The sequence below is a fragment of the Coccinella septempunctata genome, chromosome 2, assembly GCF_907165205.1.
Source record: "Coccinella septempunctata chromosome 2, icCocSept1.1, whole genome shotgun sequence".
Taxonomy (NCBI): domain Eukaryota; kingdom Metazoa; phylum Arthropoda; class Insecta; order Coleoptera; family Coccinellidae; genus Coccinella; species Coccinella septempunctata.
The window spans coordinates 12,525,647-12,537,694 of record NC_058190.1 but is presented as its reverse complement, the minus strand read 5'-3'; the positions used below and the strand labels follow the sequence as shown (position 1 = coordinate 12,537,694).

General features: G+C 35.4%; 1 protein-coding gene and 1 long non-coding RNA gene across 3 annotated transcripts; one reads left to right on the top strand and one right to left on the bottom strand.

Moving 5' to 3' along the window:
- Positions 1-478: 478 nt before the first annotated feature.
- On the bottom strand, positions 479-1,155 carry LOC123308089. Its single transcript, XR_006537044.1, has 3 exons — positions 1,060-1,155; positions 785-1,001; positions 479-676 (listed from the first exon to the last, which is right to left on the bottom strand). It is a non-coding gene; the product is annotated as an uncharacterized LOC123308089 (long non-coding RNA).
- A 3,588-nt stretch (positions 1,156-4,743) lies between these two features.
- Positions 4,744-8,577, top strand: LOC123308444 (putative exonuclease GOR). Of its 2 annotated transcripts, XM_044891090.1 has the most exons (4): positions 4,744-4,827; positions 5,573-5,632; positions 6,491-6,803; positions 7,204-8,577. In XM_044891090.1, exons 1-4 carry the CDS (start codon positions 4,804-4,806, stop codon positions 8,340-8,342), a joined length of 1,536 nt encoding a protein of 511 aa, XP_044747025.1. In that variant the 5' UTR covers positions 4,744-4,803; the 3' UTR covers positions 8,343-8,577. The 2 variants fall into 2 exon arrangements, with proteins under 2 accessions (XP_044747025.1, XP_044747026.1); XM_044891091.1 differs by lacking the exons at positions 4,744-4,827; positions 5,573-5,632 and adding an exon at positions 6,213-6,231.
- The last annotated feature ends 3,471 nt before the right edge of the window (positions 8,578-12,048 follow it).

The window sequence follows — 12,048 nt, the reverse complement described above, 5'->3', positions numbered from 1 at the left end:
TACCAAATGCATTTTCAGACACGCTTCTTGCCCTTGAATGTCGGTAATTGTAAATAGTTTTTTCGAGATCTAAACTCTCTCGTCCTGGGTAGGGGCGCATGAAGTTTTCTAATAGAGGGAAAGCTTAATCCCCTACAATTACATGAGGTAATGCAGGTCTCCCCTCAGCAATCTCTTTAGGAGGTGGAATATTAAGTGTTCCTTCAATCAATTTTTGGCCAATTATGGAATTTCGGAATACTCCACCATCGCTTTGCCTCCCTTGAGCTCCAATATCCACCATCATAAATTGATACTTATGGTTTACAACTGCCATAAGTACAATTGAATGTGTACCCTTGTAATTGTAAAGGTACTTCCTGAGTGAGGTGGAGCCTGAAATAAGATTATTTGAATTTAGATGTTATATTACTTAAAACCTATGCCACATATTTACCTGTATCATAACATGCTTTCCATCAATAGCACCTATACAATTTGGGTAGTTCCAAACTCTCTTGAAACCATGAGGTACTTTTTTGAAATCTTCTTCCTCCGATTGTTTTAGGTCCTCTGGTTGAAGAACACTTCACAGCACTTCCAAGGTAGACGAAATTATTTCGCTAACTGTTTCCTACTCTGAAGGAAAAAGATAGGTGCCATCGAGGGTGCCATGCTATCCCCTGATGCGATATATCTGTAATATTCAGATGAAAAGAGGTTTTCTTAGAATTATCGACATAATGGTAGAGAAGGAGGTATCTAGGAAGATTCACTGTAAATACTATTGCATGTCGAAACCTACCTCAATGTAATTGCTAGTCTGTGGGTTAATTGGGGCCCTACCCAAATCTGATCTCTGCAAATGAGGTCCAACTAATTCCAATAAAATATGGAACAAACTTGCATTAATTCTAAAGAAGTTGTATATGTTATTGTCAGGATTCAATTTCATCTCCTCTACTAGAGTTTGTCCTGCACCTAGTTCTCATCTCCTCTCAAAAATTAGACGAACCCAAAATCTAAATAAGTTATTTTTAGCTGAATCATCAAAAGCAGATATTGAAAAAAAATTCTCACCTCCTTCTTCTCCTTATTTTATTCTGTTCCTTCTCTTTTCTTGCCTTTCGCCACAAATATACTGCCGTAACTGTACGAACAAACTCCATTCTGAAATAAACAACTATATAAAATGAAAAAATATATCGATAATAATTATTATTATTGGTGAATGTAAATAAAAACACACTGTAATTATTTTATAATTCTTTGGCGATCGATTTCGGCTATGATTAAGCCATCATCAGGCCAGCTGAAATTACATTTTTCACAATTTAAATGATGCTATTTTTTATGTAAACGGTGGTCATTGTAAAAGAATGAGAGTGTGCAATCTTACCGTCGTTGGAGGTAAATTGGTAAACATATATGATGAGTCAAGATCAAGGATGAAATATGTGACTTCAAGAAATAATTTTTCTCTATTCAGTTCTTTGAAATATATCCCAAACGTCGAAGTTCCTGTCGTGTTCGATATGTAAAATGTAGTAGAAAATAGGAGTTAGATTAGAAGATTAATTTGGGGTGTCATTTGTCGAGTTTCTAACGTTGTGTGTTGTGTTCGGGAAATGTATCATTTTTATTATGCTGTTATCTCGTGAATTAAATTCTGTCAAATCATTTAGTAAATGTTGATAACTTCTGTTCTTTAGAATTTCCAATGGTTCAAGTAATGTTAGTTTGTAATAATTATGTTCCTTATGTAGTATTTTTAAGTTGTCGAAGTCAGTGTTATGTTTTAGTTCGTCTAGATGGCATCCTAAGGCTGATTTAGGTGTATTTCTGCGGTGTTCGTTGAATCGTTTCTTAACGTTACGTGTGGTCATTCCGATGTAGAATGCATGGCAATTTGTGCAATTGATTTTGTATATTCCACTTTGTTCTTCTTTTTTGGTTTTTGTTTATTGTTAACTAATAAATTCTCGATATTTTTATGTCGATTATTTATCAGAGTATAATCGTATTTGTTAACAATATGTTGGATGTTTTTCATGTAGACGTTTATAGAATGGAATGGATAGATATTGTTTTCTTTTTGCACTGTGGGGGTAGATTTTCTTCAATATTGTTTTTCTTTTGATTGAATGGTATATCTGATCTATATATTCTCTAGTGTATTGATTATTGAAGCCAATTTGGTATATAATATTCTTTTCTTCATTGGATTTTTCAGGGGATAGGAGAATGTTAATTAGTCTGTGAAATAAAAAGTAGAAAGCAGATCTTAAACATAGAATTGATGGTTTCAAAAAATTTTTCAAGTTTTGTTTCAGTTCCTTCCCAAATGCAAAAAATGTCATCTACATATCGTTTCCATGTGATTATACTCTTCTTATATGGTAGTTGCATTATTAGTTCTTCTACATAGTCAACATAAAATTCCGCAATAAGGCCGCTGGATGGTGAACCCATAGGTAATCCATCTTTCATTGTATATATAATGTCATCGAACATGAAAAAATTTTGTTCTGTTAAAAGAAAACATAATTTCAATATATTATCGATGTCGGTTTTGTCTAGATTCAATAAATTCTCCGAATTATAGTGTTTTATGAGTTGTTCCTCAATTAGTGTAAGTGATTCACTGACAGGCACATTCGTGTATAGGTTAACTATGTCAAAAGATATTAAGGTGTAATTTTTATCTGGGTCTAAATTGAGAGATGTAATATGTTTAACCAATTCTGAAGAATTCTTAATTGCATGTTTAGAACTATATTTTAATTTATGTGTGAATAAATGGTTGATGAATTTTGTGATTTTATGTGCAGGTGAAGAAATTGCCGATGCTTTAGGTCGGATACTTTTTTCAGGTTTGTGTAGTTTTATAGTGCTGTATAGTTTTGGAACCTGTGGATTTCTTTCTTTTAAACTATACTTAGTGTGTCCGTATTTTACTAAAGTAGTATTTGTTTCATTGAGTATTCTATTCACCTTTGTTGTGTATTTTAAAAGGGGGTTATTTTTCGTTTTTGTTATACCGTTCTCAATGAAAAAGTCAAGTGTTTTGTCTATATATGACGTTTTCTCGAATAATACTAGTCCTGCATTCTTGTCAGCTTTGGTCATTATGAGGTCATTGTCGCTAATACTTTTTTGATTCCTGTTTATATTTTTATGTGAATTTTTGTTTGGCAAATATTGTTTAGGGTTGCACACTCTCACCTTTGTATCTTTAAATGTTGTTAAGGTGTCTGCGAGTTCCCTGGTCATGATGTCATAATTTGGATTGTTCCTGATCTGTATTTCCAGACTTACAGCTGTTCTATCGATGTTCACTGTGTTAGGGATTGGTGCAAAATAATGTCCCAAATTTAAGACTTCAACTTCTTCCTGCTCGAATGTAACGTTGGAGAGGTTTGTGAACCTGCTGTGGAAAGTGTGGTAGTTCAGAGTAGTTTTCGTAGATTTGTTTTCGAAAAAGTTCGGCAGTCCATCTCTTTTTATCTTAGCTGCCGAATCTACCGGTACTTATTATTCATTTAAAAATTTCGGACCTTTGAATTTGACCACGTAATCTTCATTAATGAATGAAATTCAATTGTTTGAGACGTGAGACCATTTTGGTGTTTGCAATTGCAAACATTTGATTACTTTATTGTTCATAAGAATGAAAGCTCGAAAACGCTTTTCTATGTTATGGATGATATTGGTCATTTAATAAGGTATGTAGCCCACAGATAAAACAAAAAGGAGCTCCAGATTCGCCATATACCTATGTAGTTCTAAGACATTAGTTTATGAGTATTGAAAGTCGATGTTAGTCGTATTGTTTTCCTGGAATCCTCATAAAATTGACCGTTTGAAATTACGGTAGGTATCTTAGGTGATGCAAATATTTTACCCGAGGAATAATAAAAGACTGAAAGGCGTAAGGGACATTAGGTAGGTACCAAATTAGGGGTGCGATTCAAAGAGAATTGATCGAAAGGGCTAATAGTGTTATTAAGTATATGCTAAGTTAATTTTGATTTTCGAGGTAATGGAGGGAGAACAATACGTATGCTTTAACGACATCTTTTACTTCCCAGTATGAACCACCCTGCTTATCTTTTATGGTAGGCACATCATTCAAAACTAATAGGCAGATTCTTCGAAATTATGGTTTAAAGGTTCAAATTGAAATTCTTTCTAGGATAATGGAAGGAATTTTCTAGAATTTATGCATGTGCTGAAACGAGAATTGATTGAACGAAAGTAGTTTTTTTCTGAATCAGGATGATATACACTATACATGGTGTTTCAGAAAGATTGCGACCTTGGACCTTTGTCGAAAACTGTTTTGTTTCCAAGACACAGGTCGTCATATATGTTTTTTAAATGGATATGTTTTCGAGAAAGTTCGGCAGTCCATCTCTTTTTATCTTAGCTAGAGGCAGCCATTTTCAACAATTCCTATAATCTGACATGTGATAAAATTCAATGTTCTATTGCTCTACTCAAGTATGTTTTCGAATATAAATAATGGTTTTCAAGTTTTACTGAAAATTGGGGCATCCTTGAGAAAGACAGAGAGATTATTTTTGTTCTAAATTATATAAGAATTGTGGAAATGAATATCATTTTGGCGTACCTACTATTTTTTTCATGCAGATATTTTGAACGAGTAAGAATAAGAATATTGAAGGGCCTGAGGGACCTTAGATAGGTACCAAATTAGTTGTGACATTCAAAGATAATTGATAATTAATAGTGTTATTGTATATGACAAGTTGATTTTGATTTTCGAAGAAATGGCCTAAACAACATCCTTTACTTCCCTGTATGGACAACACTGCTCATCTTATGGTAGGCACATCATTCAAAACTAATAGGGAGATTCTTTGAAATTATGATTTATAGGTTCAAATTGAAATTCTTTCGAGGATAATGGAAGAATGTTCGAGAATTTATGCATGTGCTGAAACGAGAATTGCGTAAAAATAACTGAATAATATTATGAATAAAAGAGACAATCAAAATAGAATTTTATTAGGTTTCGAAAAATATGTTTTAAACTATTCTTATTATTCAACTAAGTTCTTCTTATATCAAAATTTTTCCTTCATGTAAGATTCTGTTATTTGTTCCTTTATGATTTTATGCCATCTGAGTCTAATTTGTCATGAAAGTATTGTTGTAAATTTTCTTGATTCTATTCACTTTTCTTTTTGATATTAATTTATGAGTTGTTCTTATTCTATTCAGATTATGCGTTACATACTCAATTCAATACTGTTTGTATTGACCGCTGAAATCTGACATGCACCCTTTCTCATCTTTAATACCTGGAACTTTCTTATATTAACGACCTGTCATTTGACAAATGACCAATCCACCCAAAATTTTTGGAAATAATTGAAGGGGTAGGTACCTGATGACCTGCGTATTAAGCAATTAGACATTGCAAAAATTTTGCCCATCCCATATAAAGGGCCCAAAGAGGGTTCTTCAGATCATTCTTCGCTTGGTATACTTGTGATACAGAAGTGTTCTTAGTTGTGAGAAAAATTCAACGTGTTGTGATTTTTGTGATTTTTGCTATTTTGTCAAGATGTATCATCCGGATCTTTCAGCGTACGGCAGGCCAGCTATGTTTTTCGATCGCAGAGGGGTAAGTAAATTTTTGTTTGAACATTCATTGACGTTGAAAATATGTCGAATCGTTACGCCGAATTTGAATTCTTGAAATACATCAAAACTTTAATATTTTTTCTTTCTATCATTTGTCATTTTCGAATATTCGAATACGTACATGCGTACTACAGCCAATTTGAGTGAGTGCCAAAATTCCCAATAGTTCATGAAACGGCCGCTGAAGTATTTCTTGAAATATATCTGTCATCTGTCATTTGTCATTTTCAAATTTCGAATATTCGAGGTACATGCGTATTGTAGCCAATTTGACTAAGTGCCAAAATTCCCAACAGGGCCGAACAGCTCTTCAGCACAGAACAGACCCACTTGACTTACTTTATGCTCTTCAGATACTCAGTCTGTGTAAAGTTGTGATACAGAAATGTTCATTGTACGAGAATTTCTCCGTGTTTTGCTTCTTTCATTTTCGTCGAAATGTCGATGTTCGTTCAAGAAACTCGATTCCTTGATATTTTACAGTACGATAGCCAAGCGACGCAAAAGCCTATTTGAACAAGAAATTTTTTTCATGGCAACAGTCTGTATCTTTCAAACCGAGTCGATTCGTAAAAAATGGTAAAGGAAAAAATTGTTTATTTTGACCTCGAGAATCTACTGTTAGAATAATTTTCCAACTTCTTCCAAAATAATTGAAATAGCGCAGTAAACCACACCATGAAAAATTCATTACTTTTTCAGTAAATTGAGATGATTCAATTCAATTCAGCGTTTTGAAAATTCGGTCTTCCAACAACAATCATCCGGATTGTTGCGTCAATTAAATAAAAGTTTGATTTATTCTGTGTCCCATACTAATCTTGAATTTTTTTTCCAGAATTTGGTACAGCCACCAGTTTGGCACACACCCCAGTTCTTACAGCCACCGATCCTCCATCCCAGACAACAGTTTCATCAGAATATTCCTGATGAAGCTACCATCAGTCTTCATTACAATAATGTGCAGCAACCTAACGTCTATGAAGTGAACGGTACCACCTATTACGGAACTGCCAACAGTCATATGGCTTCAGCTTCGGCGAATAGGCACCACAGAAGACCTTTGCCTGAAGAATGTGAAAATGTCAAGGATGAGAAAAGAATCAGGAGGCACCACAACGATGGTCAACGTCGGCATTCAAGTTTTTACGGTAAGTCGACCACTCTGGAATTACAAAAATAATGATATTATGTATGATTAGAACCAGGAGGGAAAGTTCTTCAGTTCACAAGTTTCATGCTTGTAACTATTAGTTTCGAGACTTTTTGAATTGGTCTCAAGACTTGAAAGATTCAGGGTTCAATGTTGAAATACTTTTCATAATATACAGTCTTTTCTTCTCAAAATAAGGTGGCTCAAATGACAGTATCTTAATATGACATCTTTGAAAATCTGCAGACTCTTTACCCACCGCTGAAAGTGCATAGGTACATCATAGAGCCTTTTTTCTTTTCGCTATCTAATCTTCAAAATCCTCTAAATCCCTGACCATTTTTAACACTGAGATTCAGCGTCATTGGCGTATTCATCAATCAACTTTTATTTTCCAGAAAAACAATCTGATGTTGGCTCACCGAGGTGTCCCCAGCAGCAGAGGCCGAACACAAAGAAATGTAAGAAGCCATTCCCTAATGTGTACAAGCCGATTCGCTCGGCAAGGGACGAACGACCATCAGATTGTGGTGCCAAAGAAAGGAATAACCCCCCTAGGTTGGAAGCCGCTGTTTCGCCAGTGTTCGGATTGACCGAAGAACGACTGTACAACCTCCTCATCCAGTTCACCGTAGCTCCGGAGGATCTGTTTTCCAATGGTTTTCCACAGGTGGATAAGGTTAAGAACCAAGTCCGCCTGTACAAACACTGTTTCGGAAAACCTTTCAGGATCCCGAAGAGATTGGCTGGTATTGAGGAGGATTTTGATCGGAATTCACCGACCGCAGTTGAGAGGACCTGCGTTCGGTGTAACGATCAGTTCTTCGTCAACGAGAACGGTTACTTGACGAAACAGCAGTGCTTCTACCACTGGGGGAAAATTTCGTACTGTCGCCATACATGTTGCGAAAACACTCCGGGATCCAAAGGTTGCACTTCGTCAAAACACCACGTCTGGAACGGTACAGTGGCGGGGATCAACGAGCCCCTGCAAGGTTTCATAAGCACAAAACGCAGCAAAAAAGCGGAACGCAAGGTTTTCGCTGTAGACTGCGAAATGTGCTACACCGTGCGAGGCTTGGAACTTTGCAGGGTAACCGTTCTGGGTTTTGATGGTGCCACGGTGTACGATTTTTTTGTGCAACCGGAGGAAGAAGTTGTGGACTACAACACTAGATTTTCCGGAGTGACCGAAAGTGACGTGTATGGGGCAAAGTCGAAAACATTCCAAGAAGTGCAAAACGATTTATTGAACATTATCCACGAGGACACCATTCTGATAGGACACGCGTTGGACAACGATTTGCGAGTGCTTAAACTGGTCCATTCTAAAATTGTGGACACGTCTCTCATTTTCCCTCACGAACGCGGTTTTCCCTTCAGGAACTCCTTAAAACAGTTAATGTCAGTTCATCTGAACAAGGCAATTCAGACATCCGATCATGGACATAGTCCATATGAGGATGCTCTGAGTTGCTTGGAGCTGATAAAGTTCAAAATACAACTGTACTACGCTGAGAGACGTCTCACAATTTAAGAAGAGACCAGTTCGCAAGATCTTGTCCAACAGTTCCGTGATCCTCATCCTGATTTATGTATATAGGTACAACACATGTGATATAAAACTAAAATTTTTATGTATATATTTCAATATTTTATATGATCTCAGTATGTAAGCTAAGTGTTAATTCAATTGGTTGTGTTACTTTCAAATTGACCGCACTTATGTATATATGTTTATATTTCAAATAAATCTTTGTTTTCGAATTGAATTAGGACATTTCAATCTATTACCAAACTTTTGATAGCAAACAGTTTAAAAAAATGTCTAAATTAGTTTCATATGATTACTATAAAGATGTTCCTAAACGAATATGAAAACAGACTGATTTTAAAACAAAATTGTATGAATGAATACAGTTTTATATCGACAATTTTGTCATTTTTACTTATGGACAAATTTCTATCTATCACCGTCCACTATTTGTATATTATTGTAAATATCTACTTTTTTATGTTAATCTTAAGTTCTAATCATGGCTGTGCTGTCAATGTACAAATTATTTTATGAATAATAATAGAAGTTCTTTTCAAATTTTTTTCTTTTATTACTTAATTGCATACGAAATACATACATATTTGAGGCTTACAGTTAAGCCTGCCTTGAATAAATCGAAGCAAAGCCTCCTATAACGCTCAATAAAAATACCAATCGAAAAATATTCCTAGAACCATCATAGTAAAATATTTCCCTTCATGAATTCTGGACATCCTTGATGATATGACGAAATCAATTATCCTGCAGATAAAAAATGATCACTGAATCGTATCATATTTTTTGCCATGTTGAAGTGTCGGGGGAGGGTGTGGGAAATTTGAAATGGTGAGCGCCGAAGGCGCGTGGCCGGGTAGAGCGGTACATGGAACGCAAGAGTAAGAATCGAGCTTTCCGAAAATGCCTAGATCGTATTTTTACCCCGTCTAGAAGTGTCCGAAAATTGCGTGAGAAAATCGCGAAATTCACGATTTTCGCGAAAACGTACCAATTTGATTTGCAGGTCACGGTTGGGTCTCTTTAGTCACAGGAGGGCACACAGTCGCAACTAGCACTAAGAAGTTACAAGTCTGTTCGATTTTTTTTTCTTCTTCTTTTGTAGATTTATTCCCGGTAACGGGATACAGCAATGAATGAATGAATGAATGAATGAATGATTAGCTTGAGAGATCCGCGGTAGCTCGAGAGCCGGGATGGGTGTCGAACTAAGCTCGAAAAACCCGAAATTAAAATAGGCCTGTTTTTTTTCCCGGAGCCCGAACGATATTACCTAAAAAAGCGTAAGAATTTTGAAAATTTTTGACGTCTATTAAAAATCGAGTGACATTCCACAAAATTAAATTATTTTCTATTGATTATCAGAGAAAATTAAGTGAAAGTGCACTTTGACAATCGATGTCAGAGTGTGATTTAAAGGTTAACGTCAGTTTTGACGGCTTGGCAGCGATCACAGAACGAGGTGCCTTAAATCCATCGGGCTTTTAAAAAACGTTTTTGGCCTATATATTTACAAAAGGGGAATCGAGCGAGGGCCGAAGGCCCGAGCTACGAACAAAAGGCGTATCGCGAGGGCCGTAGGCCCGAGCTACGGACGAAAGGCGAATCTGCCAGTAAAGGTGAATCTACCTACAAGGTGGATCTCCTGGCTATACTAGTAACTATAAACGTAATTATAATATGAATAATAGACCTCCTAATCCTTCGAATGAAAGATATAATTTCGTAAAGAATAATTCAAACGTTAATAATCATGCCTCAACTTCTAGACAAAATAGTCCTCCTAATTATACCTTAAATCCAAACGCTCAATCTTACAAGTTTTGTAATTATTGTAAAAAATCGGGTCATATAATATCAGAATGTAGGAAACGAGAATTTAACAATTCTAAAGTCAATCATTTAAACGGGGAAAGTTCGGACCTGAAGAATGCCCAGGATTCCGACGAAATCATTCAGAAGGCATTCAATTAAATTCAAAAATACACAGTTCTCACAATAAGTCTAATATTCTTCATGACAAATTAAAATTTCTAACATTCAAAATCCCAAATTCTACTAAAAAATATGTAACTCTTTTAATTGATACAGGAGCGGCCTGTTCCATTATAAAACATGATGCACTTATTCCTAGCCAAACTCATCTTAAAAATGATATTGTTTTATTGACCGGAATAAATCCTAATATGCCTATTCATACAATTGGAACAACGGAAATATCCTTGTCAATATCGTCCATAAATATTGTTCATAAATTCAATGTTATAAACGCTGCAAAAATACAGACTCATTTCGACGGGTTGCTTGGTAACGATTTCTTCCAAGAACAAAAAGCTATTCTTAATTATGCAGACAATGTTGCAATCATAAACGGACACCCTATTCGTTTCAACAATGAAATTAAAGAAGATAAAATAATCATTCCTCCTCGATGCGAAGTTATTGCTGAAGTCGATATTGTTGGCAATTTGAGACAGGGACTCATTGAGAAATTAACCATATGTGATAACGTTCTTATACCCAATACTCTTGTTACAAATGATAATTCAAAAGCTCGTATTCCAATTCTCAACTTGAATTCTAAGGAAGTCACAATAGACAGACCCGTATTGGAAATAATTGAATTCTTACCGGAAAAATCTATAAATTTAAATCTTTCAACTAACTATAATCAGAATCACTCAAAAAAAGAAGCATTTCAAAGAAATAAAATTCTTGAAGAAAATCTTCGATTGAATCATTTAAATGAGGAAGAAAAAGCATCCATTATAAAAATTTGTCATAAATATTCAAGCTTATTTTATCTACCAGGCGATTCCTTAACTTCAACACCAACATTACAAAATGAAATTCCAACATCATCTAACATTCCAATCTCTTCTAAAATTTATCGATTACCTAAAATTCATGAAAAAGAAGCTAATGAACAGATTCAGAAAATGCTCGATCAAGATATCATAAGACCTTCTAATTCTCCGTGGAATTCACCAATTTGGATTGTTCCTAAGAAAAAAGATGCATCAGGACAACAAAAATGGCGATTAGTTTGTGATTTTAGAAAACTCAATGAAATAACGGTCGGTGATAGTTATCCACTTCCTAATATTGAGAGCATATTAGATCAATTAGGAAATGCAATCTATTTTTCAACTTTAGATCTCGCATCAGGGTTTTATCAGGTCGAGTTAGAAGAAAAAGATAAATTTAAAAAGGCTATAGCTACTCCATCAGGACTTTACGAATTCAACAGAATGCCTATGGGACTCAAAAACAGTCCGAGTCGTTTAGCAAGACTTATGAAAATTGTACTATCCGGGCTCCAAGGTGCCAAATGTTTTTGTTATATTGATGATATAGTGGTTCATGGGTCTTCATTAGAAGATCAAAATTCAATGCTAGAAGATGTTTTCCGTCAATTACAAATTCACAATCTTCAATTACAGCCGGATAAATGCGAATTTTTATGTCGAGAAATAACGTATCTGGGTCATCATTGTGATAGACTTTTCGTACTCTGGCCGCTCCTTACGGTTGCTCGGGCGCCAGTGGGGCAATCAGTCAAACCCCACGTCTCTCACAGATTCTCCAAAGAATTGGAGAGCCCGGGTAGACTTGAGTATCAGTGGAGAAGGGTATCGATGAAGACTAGGGCGGTAGCGTCTTCTAAGTGTCTGCTTTTCAACGGTCTTTA